Source organism: Erithacus rubecula (assembly GCF_903797595.1).
Source record: "Erithacus rubecula genome assembly, chromosome: 5".
NCBI classification, from domain to species: Eukaryota; Metazoa; Chordata; class Aves; order Passeriformes; family Muscicapidae; genus Erithacus; species Erithacus rubecula.
Window position 1 is genome coordinate 58,975,137 of NC_136687.1, and position 21,775 is coordinate 58,996,911.

At 40.3% G+C, this 21,775-nt stretch overlaps 1 protein-coding gene and 1 long non-coding RNA gene across 3 annotated transcripts; one reads left to right on the plus strand and one right to left on the minus strand.

The window, feature by feature from the left end:
- Window positions 1-1,496: 1,496 nt before the first annotated feature.
- ZNF330 (zinc finger protein 330) lies at window positions 1,497-12,060 on the minus strand. 2 transcript variants are annotated; one of them, XM_079306204.1, is made up of 10 exons: window positions 11,982-12,060; window positions 9,970-10,099; window positions 9,695-9,714; window positions 9,498-9,568; window positions 8,127-8,206; window positions 6,772-6,898; window positions 5,929-6,033; window positions 3,389-3,435; window positions 2,195-2,312; window positions 1,497-1,856 (listed from the first exon to the last, which is right to left on the minus strand). In XM_079306204.1, exons 2-10 carry the CDS (start codon window positions 10,087-10,089, stop codon window positions 1,579-1,581), a joined length of 966 nt encoding a protein of 321 aa, XP_079162330.1. In that variant the 5' UTR covers window positions 10,090-10,099; window positions 11,982-12,060; the 3' UTR covers window positions 1,497-1,578. The 2 variants fall into 2 exon arrangements, with proteins under 2 accessions (XP_079162330.1, XP_079162329.1); XM_079306203.1 differs by lacking the exon at window positions 11,982-12,060 and adding an exon at window positions 11,653-11,746.
- Window positions 12,061-15,635: 3,575 nt separating this feature from the next.
- On the plus strand, window positions 15,636-20,155 carry LOC306802266. The gene is made up of 2 exons (XR_013774329.1): window positions 15,636-15,750; window positions 19,086-20,155. It is a non-coding gene; the product is annotated as an uncharacterized lncRNA (long non-coding RNA).
- The last annotated feature ends 1,620 nt before the right edge of the window (window positions 20,156-21,775 follow it).

The window sequence follows — 21,775 nt, forward strand, 5'->3', positions numbered from 1 at the left end:
TTTAAGATAGGTCTTTGCACATGATACTGGATGTTTCAATGTTTGAAGGGGATTTGGCTTCCACACAATGCATTCACTTGTTTCCTCTCATTCTGCAGGCATGCACTCACCAGTTGTGCCCCCTTCTCCTACAGATTTCTCTCCCAGCTGCCATAACTGAGTTGTGCTCTTTGGCAGTTTGTTTTTGTCCTGGATGGAACCCAGTTCTTGTCTTTCATGCATTTAGTAGGAGATGTGTTTAGGAGAGAAGTATCAAGACCAGGTTTTCCAATCCTGTTTTGCTATGAAATTTTCATTTGGCAATGCCAACATCATTAAAAATGATTCTCAATAGGATATGCTCTGCCAACACATGACCTTTAGCTGTTAAGAGTAGAGAAACACCACAAAAGCAGGTAATGATATAATCAGTTCAGTATTTGACAGGTAACAAAAAGGGCACTCTTGCATTAAAGCATGGCATTTAGAAAGCTGGAGCAACACTTTAGGTGGCTGCCCCTGTATCATGATCTGTCTGCTGTAAAACATTCCCCTACAGAGGGAAAATAAATGCCATCACTTGGATCTGTAGATGGGTAATTAACATGTTCCCTTTCAAACCACAACCACTGCAAACACTTCTGCAGGTGTCACCTTCTCAGCTCAGAAGTGCTGATCATTTGCCTTGTACCAGCAGGTTTGTACAGCACAGAATTTGGACCCAGCATTGTGAATCCCCCATGCTTTCCCACCTTCTCAGTTCATATACAGCATTGTTTCCTATCCATTGTTTTATCATATGCAAGGAAAAGAGTTGAAGGCTTGGTACAGAAGAAATCAGTCTCCTTTTCATCTAATAGGAAACTGCCTTAGAGATTTTTGTAGCAGGGAGAGTACCAACATTTTATTTCCATAAAAGTTTTGATTATCTGGGGTGCTCTTACAGTGACAATATATACAGGCCCACCAATTAATATCTAATAATAAAAATACTGAAAAAGTGATGTGCAAATTACACAGAGAACTACATTGATCCGCCATACTGACATAAACAAGGAAGTAATTTCAGTGTCAATTTACACTTTGTATACAATCTGCTTTCCTACTATTCAAGGGAGATCAATATTTATGACAGTTCATTAGAGAATGCAGTTGACTTTTATTGTGCAGACCAAAAAAAAAAAAAAATGCAGTCACCAACCCACCACTGCATTAATGTATGAAATCAGTTAACAAAATTATTGTAAAAAATAACTTAATTTCTGATGGGCAAATGGAAGCAAGTTCTACAGCTTTCCCACCTTCCTGTGTTGATAAGAGAAACTGGCATTGAACCATTACACTCAGTAACTCAAGGACAAAACCATTCTGTTGTTCAGGGGAATAAAAATATCCCAATTTTCTCCCCCATTCCCATACTCAACATCAGTTCATCTACAGGAAAAATGTCCCTTGGAGTTACTGCAGAAGTCCCACACTCTTTACTCTCTAACTCTGATATGTAAGTACCTGATTGAGCTATCCTACTGGCATGTACACAACTCAGTGAAGCATTGCTTGGCTCCTTCCAAATGTTTTTAGCTTGCCAGCATACTAAACTTAATCTTCTGATTCCTCATAATGTGCATACCCACTAGCATAGGTCCTTCCTAAATTCAAATTGCTGAATACATCCATGGCCTCAGAATCTGAATCTTTCCCTCGCTCCTCATTGTCATCTTCATCATCATCTTCTGCTTCATCCTCATCATATTCATCCTCACGGTCACCTGCATCCCCAGCCTTGCTGGAGGAGAGGTTTTTCCAGTAGGCATCATAACCAGAAGCTCCATCTGCATCTTCTCCTCCAGTCTGTCGGCCAAACTTCAAAGAGCGGGCTGCAGGCAAAGGAAAATCATCATCTTCCCACCAATCCAACATTTCTATCTCTTTTTTCCACTACTTGAAGATTAGTTTAAATGACAATTATTTTTCATTTTTTTCCCAGCTAAAATCTCAAACTAAAAAAAAAGCTTTCACTTTCTTGCAATCAATTAATGGTTAAGAATGAGACTGCTTAGTTCCAGAACTCAGAAACACCAAAGTTTTTCTCAAAACAAATGAAGCAAAACTGTGCAGAACAATTGAAAGTAACCTGACTTTACTCAGTGCTCCTAGGCAGAAATTAGCCACTAATGGCACTTGTATGGCTTGTTAGCTAGAGAAACTGGCTTACTTGACATGCTCAGATCCTTTGTCTGCTGAGTTTCATGGCCACATTTAGGGCAAGGAGGCTTTTTCCCTTTTTCCTGCTTGAAAACCTTACTTCGCACGTGATCGTCACAAAAACAAGCCTGTGTGTCAAAGGGACAATACAAAGGCAAATGTTTTAATCATAGCAGCACATTCTTCAGCAAGCAGCAAGCAAAAATGTGTCTAGCAGCAGCAGGGTTTTCTGGCTGGGATTAAAATTTAATGAGGTCTCTCTTGCAGTGGATATAGATAGGGTCTGTGCACAGAGGAAGCACTCTGTGTTCAGTGTGGTTCCAGGGTTTCTGGGGAAGAGGCTGGATAAAAATGCCAATGAACAAGCAGAGAAAGCAACTCACTCCAGGGCTGGATTGCAGTGCTGCCCACAAGGAGCCTGGCAAACCTGGCTTTGTGTTGACAAGATTAAATAAACATAAGAGATATATGCCAGAACAAAACTATGCAGGGGCCTGAAGGCATGAATTAGAGGTGGGAAGTTCACATGCTGAGCACCAGGGTGCAGTGAAAATACCTGGAGAAAGGAACTATTTGGAATAGGCCATTGATGCCATGGGAAAATGCAGGGAAAACATAAGGAGGGTAAGAAGAGTAAGAGCAGGCAATGAACCAGCACCTGGAGAAATCTGGGCAATGCTGATGATGAAGCAGGTGGAACTTTTTATACAGAATTACTTATGATTGTGTAAAACCAATGTCAACAAATCAGCCTGTTCACATGGAAAACTGGATTAGCTGTGGAGGTTATTCCTTTGGATGGAACAATTTCTGGTCAGATGTTCACTGTTTAAAAGAACAACTTTTCTAATTGTTTTAGTTCCACACTGGATCAAAGCATATTCCAGAGCCTTGGATTCTGTTCATGACCAAGGATTTATTTTATTCTCTTGGGTTTTTTTAAAGCCCCAGCATGTTGCAGGCCCAATTTCAGCTAAGAGGGCAGGGCAAAGATCACCTCACACAGTCTTGTGGCTAACAGGCAAGCACAGATAAAAGGCATTTTGTCCCCCACAGATCTGACCCCAGGCTACAGAAACTAACACAAAAGTATGAATTTCCTTTTAATCATGGAGAGGAAGGCATGGCAAGGCCTGATACCAGCCTTGGAGGCCAAGGAGAGGGAGCCTAAAATCAGCTCCTCACAACTGTCTTTATTCTTTACCTTACAACGCAGGCAGGAGTGCTGCCCCAGCCTGTTACAGGAGACACCTGTTGGAGAAAAGCAGTATGACAAATTCAGAACTTGGAAACTGCAGACCTGTCATGTTTTTAAAACCTTGTAAAAGTATGCAATGCCAAAATTGAGGCATTTAGTTTTAATTCTCTGACACAGCTGCACTCTGGCAATGTCTATCAGTCACTTTAGCCCACAGTACCATTTTAATAGATTTTTTAAACTCTAAACCTCATTTTTGACACAAAAAAGAAAAAAGAAATTTCAAGAGGAGAAAAGTGTTTAACTACTTTTTGAGCTTCCATACTTTTAAAACCTGAAGCTTCAGAACCAATTTAGTGTTAAGGTTTCATCATGATTTTCCTTTTCTCACAACATTCAAAAGGAGTGCTAGAAATGTAAGAACACTTTAAGCTTGCAAACTTCCAAACCTAGACAAGTTGTTCCACTCTGTATTTTCTGTCATATCCTCTGGAAATGTACTTGACTGCACAGAACTTCATAAGAGAGTCTATCTATGTTAAAGAACAGGAGTTGGCACACAAGCTGTCAAGAGCAGAATCAGTTCCCAAAATTTAACTTGTCTTGAACTTCAAATTGTTTTTACTATTCCACTAGAGGGAGTACAGTAAAGGCAAATACTCAGGAATTGGCAGCAACACGAAGTTTGGTGAATAGTTACTCCTTGAGAAGCAGAAACACATACTTTACCAGTTTCTGTGCAAGTACTCATTCCTTTCCTCCTTGTCTAACCCCTGTGACAGCAGTCTTTGAATCTGAAGTAACAAATATCATGAGTTCTCCACATGAGAAGGACAGACGTGGGATTTAGAGCCCTGACATGTGTTTAAAAATGGAACTGGAAATGCTGATGCATATAGATTCATTTTTTGAGTATGCAGAAAACCTCTCTCAGTGATAGAAAGTAACAGCACCTTTTTCACAGTTAAAATGGATTTATACAATTGCATGACCATATTTGAAGATTATGTATTCTGTAAAACTACAGGTTTTATAATCTTGTTATATCACTGACAAAATCTCTGCCTGATAGACAAAATCTCTACCAAGTCTGCTCTGTGCCACAAAACACCAAACACAGTGAAAACCTCAAAAAACTCTTTCTCTATTCAGGGTGTGATACCACATCTGTGAATTGGGAGCTTCCAACAATCATTGAAAAAACATTATTGTGGAACAGCTGTTGCTGCTTCAATATTGCTATGCAGGAAGAAATTCTGGCAGAATACATCAAGGGAAGCTAGGCAATGCTTAAAAAATAGCTGGCTAGGAACAAAAGTATGGTAGATGAAAAGGAGATAAGAGATATCTAAAGACACTGATTACAACACTGAAATCACTAATACTCTGGACCAGGAGAAATCAATTAGGACAAGAGATTAGTCAGTTCAAAGGAAAACAGCCTTATGATAAAGAGCACCTTGAATTTCTACAATAAGAATTGAGAATGTTGTAAATGTCAAAATAAATGTATATAAGTTTTGGGAAGGACAAACAAATACTCATCTTGGGATAAACCAAACTGTATGCAATGGTGGGTAGGAAAGAAATACTGGTAGAAAAATTTAGTTATTTGGAATATGCACAGTATTGGCTTGTTTTGTTTTATTGCTGGATTTTTTTAAGTTCCCTTCAAGTTTCAGCCAGAGATGAGTAATGAATGAGCAAAGTTGGGCATGGCCATCAGATCTTCTTACAAATACTAGTTTCAGTTTTGTCCACACAATTAACCAAAGTTCAAAAGGACATAAAATGTTCAGCTACCTGTGCTTTACTCAAAGAGTGAACATAGATCAGCATTTCATACATTACTCATATATGTGAGTACATATGTGTCCACTGGTCAGAGAGGAAAGGAACACTGAAATCATGCTCTGGGACTATTTTTGGCACTTTCCTTTGTGCTCACTCTGTCTCACTGAGTCAGATGATGACTGCTGAGTCACAGCCTTCCTCAGACTTTAGCAGCTGTAAACCTTTCACCAGCACACAGGCCTTCCACAGCAACCTAGGAAAATTCAGCCAGACTAAGACAGGTGGCTTAGGGCAGCTGTCTTCCAGGAGGAACAGTTATCTAAAACTAGCTCATCACTGGTCAGAAGAGTGGGAAACAGCTCCTTCCTTCTGCCTGCAGAGCTTTGTGGAGTGAAAAAGCAGCAGCAGCAGTTCCAGTTGTTTTGCTGCAGTCCTGCCACTGCCAACATTCCAACTTTGGAGAATGCTGGCTCCTGCAAGGGCAGCTTTCTATGGGAGGCCTGTAAAAGCCTGGCAGGAAAGCAAGTGCCATGTATGCTCTGGCATGGAGGGAGGTCCATGAAAGAGAAACAAGTTCTAGTCTGGATAACTGGATAGCAAAAGTCAGTACATAGGAAACAGGCCCTTCCCTCCAGCAGTGGCAAAATCTCCTTGGAAAAGGTGATGGAGAGGATTCTGGAGCAGAGAGGAAGCAAGTAGAGAGGCTGCTTGGCTGTGGTGAAAGGGACTATGAGTAACTTACATTAACTTACATTTAAATGTCTCTGCTTCCAAAACTTGGCAGCTGGCTTGATGTTCAAACTGATCATCTTCACAGAGGAAATCATGGCAAAAAGAGCAGGCAAATATTCTGCCTCCTGAAAGATTTATCAAGGCAAAACAGTCAACAATAGGCACAAGCATAAAGTCCTGCTCTGCAAACAATTTAGGCAGTAGATCTGACTGAAGACTAGTTCTCCCTTCTGTCACAAATGCTTCAAGGTCCTAAATTAGACACTGCCATCAATTTTTACACTGAAAAATACCTCCTATCATACAACATAAGACAGCATAACTATGAAGCAAGAATTACTTCTAGAACATTTCTTCATTTTAATTTGACTGTAGCATTAACTACTTTTCTTAAATCAGATCACACTCTCATCCAGTCTGCTTCATACAGCTCTGAGACACATTTGAAATAAACACTTTAAAGGATTCCATAAGTGGAGACCAGTATGGATTCCTAAGCAACTGGGAATCCAAATATCTGTGCTAGTACAGAAGAATAGAGTAAGAATGGTAGAAAAACGTGTTGGCAATTTGATGCAGTGCTTAATTATGTGAATAATTAAGCTGATAGAAGCATTATAATTTAGATTACATAATAATCTCTGAACTGAGCACTGTATGTTCTTGAGCAGGTCATTTACTTTCCCTACTGTATAATGACTGTTTTTAAAATGGGGGGAATCTTTGCTTTGAACAAACATACTGCAAGGACTAATCAGTGAAGACTAAAAAGGCTACATTAAGAAAATAGGTGCACAAATTTAAACAATGCAAGGAAAGAAGTGTAATTTATATTTTCTTATTTTTAAATGTGAGCAACCTACCATGGTCCCAGACACTTCTTTCACACTCAATGCATTCTGCATCTGCCAGAGGGCACATGCAGGCGTGGGTGCTGAGACACTTCCTCCCGTGACACACCCAGGCTTCACAGAAATCACAGATTGCACCCTGCAATCACAGCAAGATATCAGCTCAGGGCTTCTGCAGTACCAACAGAGATTATCCCAAAATCCCCAATGTATCCTAGTATCCATTCTCTCAATGGGCTCCCTTTGGTTGAGTGAGAGTATTGAACCAAACCTGTGTTCTGACCAAGCTGCTCCACAGTTCATATTTGTGTGTTATTTGTTTCTGCAGGATTTAGTATGATGCAAAATAATTTGGTTATCTCACTTCTGTTTTTACATTTCTTACTATGAATTTTGCACATGGAAAATTGTGTCCTCCAATTGAAACCTGGGATCCATACACAGTAATGATGTTCTGACAAAAATGAAATTTCAAAGACCTGCAAAATGCCTCAAGACTCTCATAGCTGAAATCACTCATTTGGATTTTTAACTCTGCTATATTAGAGCACAAGCTCTGCAGAGAGCAAAGATCAAGTAACTCATTAGAAGTAAAAGTTAGAGTCTTTAACTTTCATTTTGATTAATTTTAAGATCTCCACTTCAGCTAAGAAGCCATCTCAGCCCACAGGTAACTAATTACTATGTGCACTATATGCACACAAAGCTAAGAAAACAATGATTAATCCAAATGTAACTGTCAGTGAATGCATGGGATGAGTTCAGGAATGCCAGCATGTGAAGGCTGGCTGTGTTACTGAGAACAGCTGACAACCAGCTGCAGGCAGCAACAGGACATTTAATCCAGGGGCTGTGACAGGTCACATCTTGCTTCTAACTTGTCCTTCTAAGAACAAAACTTCAAAGGCCTGAAGCTATGATTATCTCTAATTAAGAGCCCAAAAGAGGGGTTTAGTTCATTAAAATTCTCCTCTGATGGAACAGATTACTCTCTCATACTGATGATCTCTGTGACAAAAGTCTGCAGGTTTCTACAGAATAATCCTACATTTTAATGAAGGCTGAGAATTGTCTATAGAGCATGTAAGAGTCCAGTGCTCTTCATGCATGTGCTTAGGGCCTGCCACCAACACAGCTCAATTAGCATCCAGGACATGTGCTGGAGTTTGCAGGAGCTGAATCTAAAAATGAAAAATTTGGGGGCTTCAGTATAAGGGAAAAATCAGTTTGTAACATAAAACCAGGGAAAAAGACCATCTTGGCATGGTACATGCTATCATTCCATAAACCTGTTTAATCATTTTTCCAGGAAGACTTGCATAGAATATCTTCATAGTGCAAAAAAGGCTGTACTTTTGTATACATACCACCATAGCTAGTCCAGTACTGTACACACCAGCATGTTTTATAACACAGTCTGAAGACTTCATCATGCATTTGGTCTTTCCTGTTTAAAATAAAAAGGCAAGCAACCATAAGAAAGCTATGTAAAAAATATTTTTTTTAAAAAGTAGAATGCATGTTTGTACAAGAACAGCACTTCAACTAAATGCCTGTGTTAAACCATAAATCTAGGTTACAATAATGCAAACAAATATGTCAGTAAAGATGAGTAATGTATCAAGGCAGTGAGAGGTGGTGGGGGCATTACTGGGTGTGGGGCACTGGAACAGAGAGAGCTACCTTGCTCCCATCCCTCAGACTCCTCTAAGAAAGATGCTGTTGGTTTATAGTCCCCAATGCTTGATTAAGCATCAAACAGCTCTAATAGTCTGTGTTTGGAAAGCCCTGGGTCTCAATACAGTATGGTTGTTGATAGGAATGCTTTTCCTCTAGAAACATACTCCAGATGAAGATAAATGAAACACACAGATGTGAGCCATAAGACAGAGAGCATGGTTTTAGTGCTTCACTGCATGGTGACAGAAAGGAGACTTATGAGGGTGACACACTGCCACTGCACACTAACAGCCTGGCTTCCAGAAATGCTCAGTATCTGCAGGTCACAACAAAGGCACTGAAAGCTGCATGTCAGCAGCTCTGAGAGTCAAACTCCTACACAGCCAAACTACTTAATGACAAACTGAAAATCTGCAGTGATGTGTTGAAACAGTGGAAAAACAAAATTCACCTCAGTATGAAATGAGTATCAACATCTCCTTCAAGCAAGCAGCTCTTTAAAAACAAAGGGCATTTTAGCCTGGTTCAGAGCAGTTCTGTCACTAGGAGCCCTTCTCTTCTAATTTCAAAGCATCAGCCCTCAAGCCCACATAAATAACAAGAGTTGCATATTACATTACAACCCCATGCAAGGTGAATGATATATTGTTGCTTTAATTGATATTGAATTGATCAGAAATTATGTAATCTCTAAAAAAGTACTATTTATTGGTGCCTTGCTAGCAGTCAGAGCATTTTTAGTTTTGCTGCTGTTATGAAACAATGCTCCACATGGTCAATCTATGGAAACAGTCAGATTTCTCAAACCTAAAAGGAAGTAACACAATGTTTTCCAAAGAAGATGAGCCATGATCTAGGCTTTCAAACCTTTGGGGTTTACAAGCATATACACTGAACAAAGATCACTTCTCAAGGAGGATATTCACAGCAGATTCAACAGAACCTGCTCTACATTACAGAGGTACTTTAAGATAAACCTACTCTAACACAGGTACTGAGAATTTAACACCACAATTAGGACTGAGGACAGCTTGTTTTCATTCACTATTTCTACTCACCACATTGTGCACAAATGGGCAATTTCTGAACTGAATTACAGAAGTAGCAAAAAGCTCTATTCTTCTGTCGTCTAGGCACAAGGAGGGAAAAAAACAAAAAGAAAGTATTAAACTTTAAATGAAAGCATTAAAAAACACCTGTAAAACGTCTGAAACAAATATTAAACTACTGGTTTTAGAAGGGTAAAATGTCTTACCTTTGGCACTTATCACATTCCTAAAGGGAAGAAACAAAACACTGGTAATTATTTTCATTCTAGGTAAAATATATCAAATTTACAGACCTCCACAGGGAGTTACAATTAGGATCCAAACATTTTAATCAATATTCTGTCTGGTGCAAACATAACCTTAAATATACAGGAAGGAGAGTAGGAAGAATGACATTCTAGTAGCATTAAATGCCACAATCACTGGGTTTACATAACTGAAAATCAGTTATTTTCATAGAAAGCACTTTAGGCTAATTTACCATAGAAGCATTACAAGGATGTTTGGCCAAGTCTATGTTGGCTCGGGAAGCTCTGATCTGCTTCTCGCGCTCCCGACGGTTCTCGGCTTTCTTACGAGCTCCAGTCTTCTTTTTAGGCATGGTGCACTCCCTGTGGGGAAAACAGCTATGGAATGGGTGCACACAAACATGACACATCCAGCACCAAAGCTGGGCCTTACAGTTCCTGCACTGACTGTGCTTCATCTCCGTTCAGTTTCTTGTCTGAAAGATTCTTTTGAAATGTAGAATAAGGGGACAATCCACGAGGAAGTGCCACGTGATGAACCATAAAGAATCTTGTGATCTGGAAAAGTTTGACATCCTGAACTCCTGTTTAACTATCTTTGAAGTCTTTTGCTTTAAAAAAAATGAAGCCATTACTATCTGTAGGTTTATTTGTGATAGATCTCTTGGTTTGCCTTGCCTGTTTAATAAGCATCTGTAAGGACATCAACAGGCAGTCAATTCTAGCAGCTTCAATTTGGAAGGAAAATCAGTATCTTCATTCAAAAGGTCTTATAAACCAAACAATCCTAACTTTTCTGAACACAGAAATATATTGTCCTGACCAGATACTAAAATTTGCTTTTGATAGCACACATAAATCAGTTTTCTTGCTCTGTAAAATTCAGCACTGTGTTTAAATCGTGTTAGTGTCATATTTTGTAGTCAAAATTATATTGCTGTGCTGCCTGCTGGCAACTGTCATTATTCTAGAGTGTGGCATTTCTGACACTGGGAGTATCTACATTAATTTTCTCTACATTAATTTTCCAACCACCCAAATGCTGATTTAACAACAGAATCGAATGGCTAGTATTTATACCCTGACATCTTCACATGCCCTCATAATGGAAAGCACCAAAATGACAAACTATTTTCATGAAAAGCACTGCCTCAGCGTCTCCTGAGGACACAGATTATGAGAAATGTTAGATGGCAGTTTTCAGAAAGCTGCACTGAACTAAGTAACAACAGAATTGCAATGTCAGGTCCCCTTAGCAAAGCTGTTGAGTGAATCCATGCTTTCAAACAACATCCTATAGATCAAAATTCTTATCACTCTTTCCCTCTGAGCTTTCATTTAAGTTATTTGCTGTCTTCATCCTGGGCTCAAATTTTTGTAGAAATCTACTGTCTTTATAAGTTTTGGACTAGAAATTAACAATGTTATGATTCCAGAAATTGTGACAGCATAACCCTGTCTACCTTCAATTCCTTTCCAATCAGATTATCACCTCTTTTGAAACCACCAATTAATATTCAAATGCATCTGCAGAGTGTTCTGCCTCCACTTTTGGCACACTGTTGCCAAATGCTCAGGCAGGAAAGATCCAGTGGATTCTGTCAGCAGCTCACAGCCCTGGGGGGTGTGTGGGAGAGGAAAGTGCATCTGGAGGACCTGAAATAAGAGCTGGCTCCCCCCTCAGCCTCACAGGGTACAATGTGCTGCCCTACAGAGACTGGAGCTCCTGCACGGGGAGCTTTCTGCACAAGGGCTGTTTCTGCATTTCAAGTTTCCTACTTGAATTCAGGGTGTTTCAGGGTGTCTTGTGCTTGCCCATCACACAGCTTCCACTGTATGCTTTGTGTATCCAAAGTCTGCGTCACCACCCGCACAAAATCCCAGGTAAAAACGACTGTGTTAACAGCAGTTCATACTTAACAGGATAATGAACTGAAAGCCCTAATAACGCAAAAATCATTTTCCAGGCACTGTGATGCCCACGACTTGCTCCATCCTTTGGAAGCAAGGCGGCTGAAAAGGCCTCCCGCTGCCCGGCACTTGGCCACGGCGGAGCCGGACAGCGCTCCGCTTGCTCGGCCACGGAAACCGCAAGGGCCGGAAACCGAGACTTCAGCGCCTCCAGCCCGGCCCTTCGAGGCCCCGCCGCCCATTCCCGCTCCCCCATTCCCATTCCCGCTCTCCCATTCCCATTCCCGCTCCCCCATTCCCATTCCCGCTCCCCCGCTCCCGTTCCCGCTCGCACCTGGCTCTGGCCGCGCGGAAGCCGGAAGTGCCGGTGCGCGCGGTGCGCTGCCCGCCCGGCCCGCGCCGCCCGGCCGGAACGTTCCGGGCAATTCTTGTTCCCCCTTCCCCTCACGGAACGCGGGGCGCGCCTCGGGAGCGATTTTTAAAATGAGGTGTTAATTAATCTAAACAGTACGGATACAACGTAACTTGTGCATTAAAAAGCCCTGCACACAGCTCTGTCTCGTCTGAGGTTATGCAAGTCGCGCATGGATTCTGCCTAGAAAACCCTCCATGCGAATCATTAGGTGTATTGTGTAGATAATTAATGGAAGATGAGTGCGTGGGTCGCGCTCGCGGCCTTTCTCCTAGAAAGGGTTTGATACATATTCCAGTATATATTCCATATTCCATTACACCAGTAACATCTTTGTGTGCTTTGATCATCGATTCACTCCAGCGAGGTTGGTTGTGTCGCTTCACATTGGTCATGTCATTATTCCTGAAAGTTGGCTGCTGCTTATGGAATGTGATTTTCACTTTATGAGATATGCAAGTTTTCATGGGCCATCGTCGCCTTTCCAGGAAGACACTCCTAACTTTTGTGACGTTCCTAACTTTTGTGCTTGCTTGTCACGCTTTTCCTTCAAGGTTTGATATTCGCAGCAGGTCAGGGGATGCACAGAAAGCAGCAACAAAAAACATCGTCACTGAAATGTGATCACTAAAATGGACCCTTCTCCTTCCTGAGAAAGTGTATGCAGAAGTAATTTTTAATTATTGTCAGTAGCCATAGCCACATGCTGTTTAACTAAAACCCTAAGTAGAAAATGCCATATTTTCTGAGATGTTAGAGGCGTTTTGGTGTAAGTCTCGATTTTTTTAATGAATTAATCACCAATATTGCTGTACTCTGCTTGTGGCCATTGTATTCTGTTTTAGGCAAGAGCACAATGAGGATAAATGTTACAGCATTGGAAAAAAAAAATACAAACAGAAAGTTTTAATCTATTTTGTAATCATTATCCTAGTCAGCTAATCTGCTCTCGTGAGTGAATAGAGCTGTTGAAGAAAGGATATACACTCACAGATGTCACTGGGCATTTTTACATAAATTCATGAATGGAAAAGAAGAAGTCTAGAAAAACTAAGGAGATATGTAGACGCTGAGATTTTTATCTTAGTTTTATTTTACCCTGTGAAATAGTATCTGCCTCAAGTATATTCCAGAAACCACCCTCTAGATGGCAGGAGTTTGTCACTTCACTCACGAACAGTGAAACAGTAAAACGTCTTATTTTCAGAACCAATGGAGTGGCCTAGGGCTGTAACACAAGGTAGTTAAAAAGATTTAAAAATGAGATGAGAGCAGCCAATTTAGAGCTTACAGAATTTCCATTAGCAGTGCTGGACTAGTCTCTGGGGGGTTGTTGCAGATTTGTTTCAAAGAAAATGCAGAAAGTAACGAGAGCCAGCCTCATTTTCCGAGGTGTTTTGAGTTCCCTCTGTGAGAGAAGCAGTGGAAGGACAGTGAGAGTGTCTCTGAAGGGTTATCATTCCATATTACCTTACAGGATCAGAACTGTCATGTCTTTGCTTCATGCCTGCTGTCTGGCTGGCTGAGATAACAGGTGAGGGCCACCCTGCACTGCCTAAAAAAAGTGTTTGTCTAGTCAAGAGCTTTGAAGACAGCACATGTATTGGTGACTGTCTTTGCTCTAAGCTGCAGAGAACACTAGAGAGAAAAGTGAAAGTCACTTCTGTAAGCTAAATGGTACAATGACAGCAGAGCTGTTGTTCTTCCCACACCAAAGGTGTCACCCTGCAGCAGCATGCACTGGTTTTCTCTTCTGTTCCACCCTGCCGTGCCATCATGCATCTCATAAAGTCAGTTTTACCTATACAAAGGGACAGAGCACACTAATGAATCAGAATCTCTCAAAAATAAGTGGATGTCTGGGATACAGAGCCATGACATTTTGAGCAATATCTTTCCACCTTGCTCTCTTTCTTGATCACCTTTCAGAATCACTGGTCAAGGTGGCACTCTGGGTTACATACTGGCTGCTGGTCAGATGCAGATTTTGAAGGCAGTAAATTCACATTTCAAATGGGAATAATTCAGCAAAAGAATGTTGTGAACAGTTGTCTGAGGGAAGAGCAAAAGCTGAGTATTGCCCTTGCAGCACTGTGTACCAGCTCACATGGACACTGACCATCTTCAGAGCTGTTCTGCTCACTTCTTCCTCTGCTCATCCCATAAAAAACCTTCCTTTGCTGTGACAGCACGTTTCAGGAATGGGCATGTATTTATTCCTTACTCATGTAATAATAAAGGACCCATGCCTTCCCACTTCTACTACTGGAAAGTGCAGAATCAGAAAAGAAAATCAGGAAACTAGGTGTGTGCACAGCCTCTATCAAAATGGCAATATTCTGGGGCAGATAAGACCTTCAAATGCAGTGACACTGGGCTATGCTGGATGACAATGAAATATTTTTACTGCCTTTTGCTGTGATATCTCAGTCCTTTTAAAGATAAAGCACAATATCTCTCAACTTGAAATAAATACTGTCCTGAGTTGTTGTAGTTTACTTTTAATTGAACTGAAATTTCTTTTTCTCTAAATAATATGCTTGTTCTGATCTAATTAAACCTCTATTACTACCTGCCTATTACCATAATTATCTTCATTATTGCAATGTCTCCTTGCAGCATTCAATATGTTTGCCTCCCTGGGGATTGCATTGTAAAATAGGTGCAGCATATACCTTTCTAAATGACCTTTGAAATGGCATACATCAAATTTAATTTGTTTTTAAATCCTGGCCTTGCAGCAACTGACCTTAAAAGTCATGTCAATATTTGTTTGATGTAAGATATTTTTTTTCTGAAGACATTTATACTTGCTGATTTAACTACATAAAGAAATGGGAAACAAAGAAAATAACTCGAGGCAAAAATCTTTACTGACGTCTACTGAAAATTGGCATGTTCAAATATAATATTTTAAAATAAGCATCCTAGAATTAGATGCTGTAAAGATTTCTTGTGTATGTGTTTTCTATTCCCCCTGCTATTATACCTGATGCTTGCAGTCATTATCTTAGCCCTGGAAAGTCATTCCCCAAGAAATTTCTAGATGGTTATTTTGTCTGGTCAATGTTTGTAGAATGTATCAAGAGGGACAAGAAGATAAGAGATAAAACAAAAGGAGAAAATTTGCTGTTAAGTGATTAGAGTCTTGATTCAGGGAGCTCACTCAGTTGTCAACTTCTTTATTAAAATCTATTAATCTTTCCTGTGATACTCAAGTTGCATTTTTTCACATTTCTTCCATGACTTCAGCAAAATACTGAACAGCATTTTTATCATGGTATCTTACCTAGGCTTTTTTTATTTTGTTTTTTTAAGATGAAAGATATGCCATAAAGCTAATACTGGGATTTATGTGCACAATTAATGTGCCATCATATGTTAATTACATATAATAATTAAGATTGTTGAGGTGAGAGGATAGTTACTCATTTTGTAACGTAAGGGGAAAGCTATAATTTTTTGCTATGGAGAAAGAGCTTGTTGTCTGGTGGCAAGTTATTAGTATTGCTTTTCCATGATGAGATTGCAATATCATAAATTACCTTGTTTCTCTTCCCTCTGATCCCATCAAAAGGCTGGCACATGGTGATATATTTGCTGCATAGGTGACACTGGGAGGCTTTGTTTGTGAAGAAGAGGAGGGAGATGCCTGATAAATGGCAGCACCTGTGTGACAGAACTGAAAAAGGTAAAAAGAAAAAAAAATCAAGGTCAGACAGAGGATGACTGATGACAAGAATTTCTCTCTCAGTGCTGGAGGCTTGTCAGGTGGATGTAGCAGAGGAGAATGAAAAATGTGAATGTTTTAATTGGTCACAGGATATGAGAGTAATTCACACAGCTGATCAGGAGACTGCCAAGGTGATCAGGAAACTGAGAAGCCAGTCCCATAGGAGGAGGCCAAAAGGGTACCCAGTGACAACATGACAATCAGCAGTCACAAGCTGCAGCAAGAGGAATTACAGCTGATATACAGAGAGTAATTCTTTGAAGTGAGAGTGGTTAAAAGTGGAAAATCTGTGCTGGAGCCTCAAGCACTGAGTCAAGAAACTCTGTTGTATTTAGAATGGGTATTATTAAAATGACACAACGAGTTAGATAGCAGAGGACCTGTAGAGCTCACCTATCCAAGTCCCCTGATGAAAGTTGTACATCAAATAAGGCTGGTCAAGGCCTTGCCTAGCTGAATCTTAAATGTTGCCATGGATAGGGATTGCACAACTGCTCTGGACACCCTTTTCCCAGGATTAACAACCTTGCCTGCAAAGATCCTGAGCAAGAGGATCCTACTGATTTCAAAGGCAGTTGGACTGTGTCCTAGATGAGGTGGAATATTTGTTTGCCATATTTTTCTGGAATATCTGTTCTAACAAATTCAACATTTCAGCTGTTCCATGTTTTTCTTCTGTTATCGAGCTGTGTGACATGTTCCTCTTTGGTGTCACTTCTTATCTAGATAGCAATTTTTCTCCTTTTAATTATGGCTTTTTCCTTGTTCAGTAGAATTCGTTTGTAGAAATCTTATGCAAATATGAACTGAATGGTTTTCCTGTCTAATTACAGCTCCATTTAGATGACATTAATATCAGTGGCACTGAGCACTGGCTGAATTAAATACTGAATTTATTCAGCTAATGAAAGCTGAAGGACAGATCATTTGTTTTATGGCATACAATATGGGTGGCTTAGCTGTTGATTCAGGGAGAAAGAGAATCTTTGCATCAAGTCCTCACTTCCCTGACATTGTAAGGAGCTCTCTTATAATCTTTCACAAAATTGACAAACTCCCCTCTTCTTTGCCCTCACTGTGTTTCTGAAAAGCACTGTGGATAAAGAACAGAATTGGACCCAGTGTAGCATAGCATCCTACAGCAATTCATCATATATTGAATCTCACAGAGTAGGTGATGTAATACCTGTACTATAAATAAGATGTTTGAATGCAGGCAATTGAGATGCTTATGGCACTATGAAAAATGGCACTTGGAACCATTTCTAGGCATGGATATCGGTCCTCAGTATTCTGATTGATTTAGAAAACCCGTTTGTTTATGTTCCACTACTGTTAGTTGATATTCTGAAAATAGTTTCTATTCATTCTCATTTGTGTTTTATTAGATTTCATTTATAGTGCAAAGTTGTAATAACAGTTCTATTGCTTCTCAAGTACCTGTACATTTAGACTTATTGAAATATCACTATAAATAGTCATGTGTTCACCATTTTCACCAAACTCCTTATTTATATTTATTGTGGAGTAATGAATCTGTAGTCCTACTCTAAACTAGAGCTTATCCACTGGTGAAATACATTTCTGTTTTTATAGTAAGTGTTTGAAGCATAGTGCTGTTAAAAAGCTGAGCAAAAGCCTTTTTGATGGACTGTGAGGGAGAATTGAAGGGTTTTCTCAAATCATTTAATTGTATTTGCATATTATTTAAAACACTAGTAAAAACTGCAACGCTGTTGTACCTAAAGACAAGAGAAAAGCAAGCAGTTTCTGAAAACAGCATTCTGGGCTGTGAGCTGGTTTCTTTGCTCATTTTTACTAGGTTGTATCTCTTTTTGGCAAGACAGAGTTCTGCAGTCTCTGCACTGAGTGTGTGTCTGACAGGTCGCTGGAAGTATCAAGGTGTTTGAGGAGTTGTTTGTTTGTTTTATTGTGTGTCTTGTTAGTGTAGTGTCTCTGGGCAGACTGTTGCCATCTGCAGCTAGGACAGGGCTATTTATTTCATACGAAGTTAAACATTTGTCTCCAAGGGCCTTGAGGCTATGAATTTGCAATTTGCATGATGATGAGTGAAGTTAGAAAGGAATGACTTTTGGTCACTGCCTGCTTCTCTTGGTCTGACCCACTCTGGGCTTGAAGACCTTCCAGGCATCCTTCAAAAGCTAGTTGTATGACAGATTTGGGCTGGGAGATGGATGGGATGCCCTTGGAAGCCAGTTGCATTTCCAGAGAATTTTAATTTGTATCATTACCCAGCTGAAGTAAAATGTTTCTTGCATTTGTTTTTTGCAAGTGGCTGCTTGGTGGAGTTTATTTGCATAGTGGTATTTTTGTCACTGATCAGTTAATTTTAAATCTAATTCGTTTCTGAGAGCTCAGACCTTTTAAACAAGCTCACTGTTTTCTTATGTTAAATCCAGCTAAGACAGCCTAGAATGAGCTGGAGCACTGGCCTAGAAAGGAAAGGCTTCACAGCCCATTACTGATCCCCTGAGCCATCTCATCCCCTTTACTGTCATGTAATGTTTGTTTAATGTAAAATTTCCATATAAAGCCAAACAAAATAAAGCCCAAAATGCAGAACAGCAGCTCTTTGCCGTTCAGATATTAAAATGTGGAGGTAGTGAAAATGAGATTTCCTTTCATAAGTGCATTAGTGACCTTAGGGGGACCCTCACCAGGGAAATGCCTCAGTGGTGAGAAAAGGCTCAGCTCAGAGGAGAAGGTGGATGAGCCTTTTTTGACACCATGGGCTGGAATCACTGGAGAGTTTTGTTTTCAGCTTCGAGGGAGAGGAGGCTCTTGTGGGAGCCTGTGAGGATTTCTAAAATCAGTGCTCTGGGCCAGGCTGTCACTGTGCATGTTACCAAGCACATCTAGGCAGGAGTGTGTCACTGTGTGACTGACTGAGGATTGCTGTGCATAAGGAAGCACGTCATTCCATGAGTCACTGAGGATTTCTATGCATGAGTGACTGTTTCTCTGCTCCAATTTGAATAAATAACATTCAGAGCCTCCAGTCATTCCAAAAAGGTTTAATCAAGGCTATCAGATAACTGAATTGTCAAAAAACATTCCTTGCTGAATTTATTCATGAGGTTTCAGGGACTAAAGTAAATTCAGCATCCCAGCAGTTCCTCCTGGGTCATTTAAAGTGCCCAGAAAGATCAAAGGAAGACCTCTAATTAAGATCTTTGAAAATATGAAGCCCAAGGGGGATCACTTGTGTGAAAGGTGGAAATGATGTGCTCAGAGTCCTGTGCACACATCCCCTCTCCTGGGATGCTTTTTAGCTCAACAAGTGCCAGTGTGGATCACTCCATGGATCTGTCAAGTTTTGCACAGCAGCAGGTGCTGACTGCAGCATTCATCCATGTGAGTTGGGGATTGAAGATACTTGGCAATGAGGAGAGAGCGTGTGAAATGGGAAAGACAGCCTGAAAATACCTGCTGAAGGTGCTGGGAGAAAGCAAGGGAGAGAATTTCAGAGCTCTCTCACTGAGCATAAGGTAAAGTTGCATGTTTCCATGTGGACCTGGTGAGTCTGACACTTTGAGCAAGACCCTCACCTGGGCTGGCCCTGATTCCCACTCTCCCCTCTGTCACCTTGGCCTCACCCTACCTCTGCCCTGTGCTGGCACCTGGGGGAACATTTGTGTCACAGCCTCCCCCCACTGGCAGGTCTGTCCCCTCATCTCAATCTCTCAGGTGCCACCGTGCCCCCACCAGCACAGTGAGGCACAAATGAAGGCAAATGAGGTGAGTGTGGTTCTGTGCATGAATATAAAGACATTCCAGGAATGCTATGGAGTTACCAGAGCTTTTCTAAAAGGCTAATTTTTTTCACCACAAAGTCGATGAGTGAGACTGAATTTGACCTTGAGAAGCTTTTGAAGAGAATGGGGCAATGGTCCTTGTTAGGGGATGGTGCAATTTCTCCATTTCACAGTTGGACAGTCACAAGCATAAGAAGTGCCAGGGAATATCTGTGCCCTGCATCTCTTAAAGAGCACTGGAAGCACTGGAAAGATGTTCTGAGAGAAAGCTAGAGAAATTCCACATTCTTCCCTCTGATTAACCCAATCTGCCATTACATCAGACTTCCTTGGATCCAGCTTCAACAGTTGCTCTTCAGCCTGGTGCTGATCTCATCCAAATGGGTGGGTATCTAGCAGATAGCATTGTTTGCATCTGAAGTGAAAGGGATGTAAAGTTTGGAATGGTTTTTTTTTAATTGCTGATATTTTATCCTTGCTATGTAGCAATGCTCACCAGAGGCACACAACAAATGCAAAGTGACACAGCCCATCTCAGAACAGAGCTGGAGCCAAGGTGCTAAAATAAAAGCAGTTATTGAAAGCTAGTCAAATATCATCCTCAGAGAGTTTGTTTCCCTATCTCTGTTGTGCAGCTACATCTCTTGTGGAGCAGTTGCAGCTCATAAATAGGAAGTGGGAGTACTGCAGAAATCCTTGGGAAAGAAGGATGCAGAGATAAATGCAGGCAAACATGAAATACAATTATCCAGCTTGTAAATGGGTTGCTACACAGTTCTTATTGCCTTTCCTTTGGGGAATTTTGCTGACACAGACTTTCCTCTTTCATCCTGTGCTAAGATGGCACCTCCCATAGTCTCATGCACATTAGTAGCCTTCAAAAGCTTTTGTTCATTATGAACTGAAAGACAACATCCTTGCTGCCTACTTGATCCCTGACAGGAAAGGCTGTGAGGTTTTCCCTGGTGTTTTTCCCCTATATTTTTGGCACTTGTCTTTCCTGTTGAAGTTTTTCATACCTTTCACGCTGATTTCAGAGCTGCTTCCTACAAACTGGAGAAAAAGTAAAATTGAAGCCCTTATTACTCCAGAAATTCAAATTGCTACATATCTCAGTATTATTTTGCTTTGAAATAGGACCTTGTTCAACAGTAGTGAGCAAAATAAAACTGTGAGTGGAGGGGGAGCAGGAAGGAAGAGAAGGAAATCCCAAGAATATTCCAGTTGGTTTAATGGAGTGTAACTGTAACACATTCCCTGGTGTAGTTATGGCTGTAAAACTGTATAGTGCAGGGAAAGCTTGTATAGCTTCAGGAGAGAATCCCAGCTTTTCTTTTTGGATCCTTATCTGGCCATCTGCAGAGAATCAGCAGCCAGAACAGATAAGCTGAGAGAAGATATCACCAAGAGTTACTACCTACAGCTACAAGAAAGGCAGTGACTTTGGGAAGGAAATGTTTGGGCTGAAATGCTGGGTAGAAACCATGAGCAGAGAAATTTGGGGAAAGGAGATTCCCATGAACACAGACAGAATCAAGGTTTTATATGAAGTTCATGAAAAAAAAAAAAAAAAAAGAAAATTCTTTCATAAATTTTTCCTTTCCATGAAAGTTCCTGGGTATGTTGAACTTTGAGTTTCCTAAAAGGGCCTGGATTTTTGCAACTGGATTGCCCAGTTGTGCTGAATTCATCTGTCTGGCTATGAAAGAACTGATTTAGCAGACTAATGAAAGCTGACATACTGGTGTAACCTGTAGGTATTAATTAAAGGATATCTGGGCATATGCATAACATTATTTAGCAGAAAAACTTCATATGAAATCTTACATTAAGGCTAATATTTGTTATAAGAATTAATAGAACTTTGCCTCCATAAAGTATGTTGCAATTTTCATAGGAAATACAATAGAGATGTAAAACAATGAGAGTTGTGTTTTTTACTCTACAGAAAGTAGCCTTAATCAGTTCAAAACATTTAGATGGTATATTTTTATCACTTTCCTCTAGATACAACATAAAAATGGATTTTGTCAGGCCTAGTAATATAGTTCAAATATTTAGACTAGTTGAACATTGGACTACGATTCATGTAGTATAAAAAAATAATTTTCTACATGAGCAGAAAGTCATCTATTTGGTAGAGCTACTCAGTATATTGCAGTGTCCAAGTGTAAGCCACACTACAGTGAATTCCTTATACAGTATGG

Bases quoted from the DNA above. Each gene is read 5' to 3' on its own strand.
- ZNF330 (XM_079306203.1), bottom strand. From the start codon at position 11,696: ATGATTTTTGCGTTATTAGGGCTTTCAGTTCATTATCCTGTTAA. The intron at 9,569-9,694 runs GTAAGACATTTT...CCTTGTGCCTAG, and splicing joins GAATGTGATAAGTGCCAAAG to ACGACAGAAGAATAGAGCTT. The intron at 3,436-5,928 runs GTAAGTTAATGT...TTTCTCCAACAG, and splicing joins GGAAGCAGAGACATTTAAAT to GTGTCTCCTGTAACAGGCTG.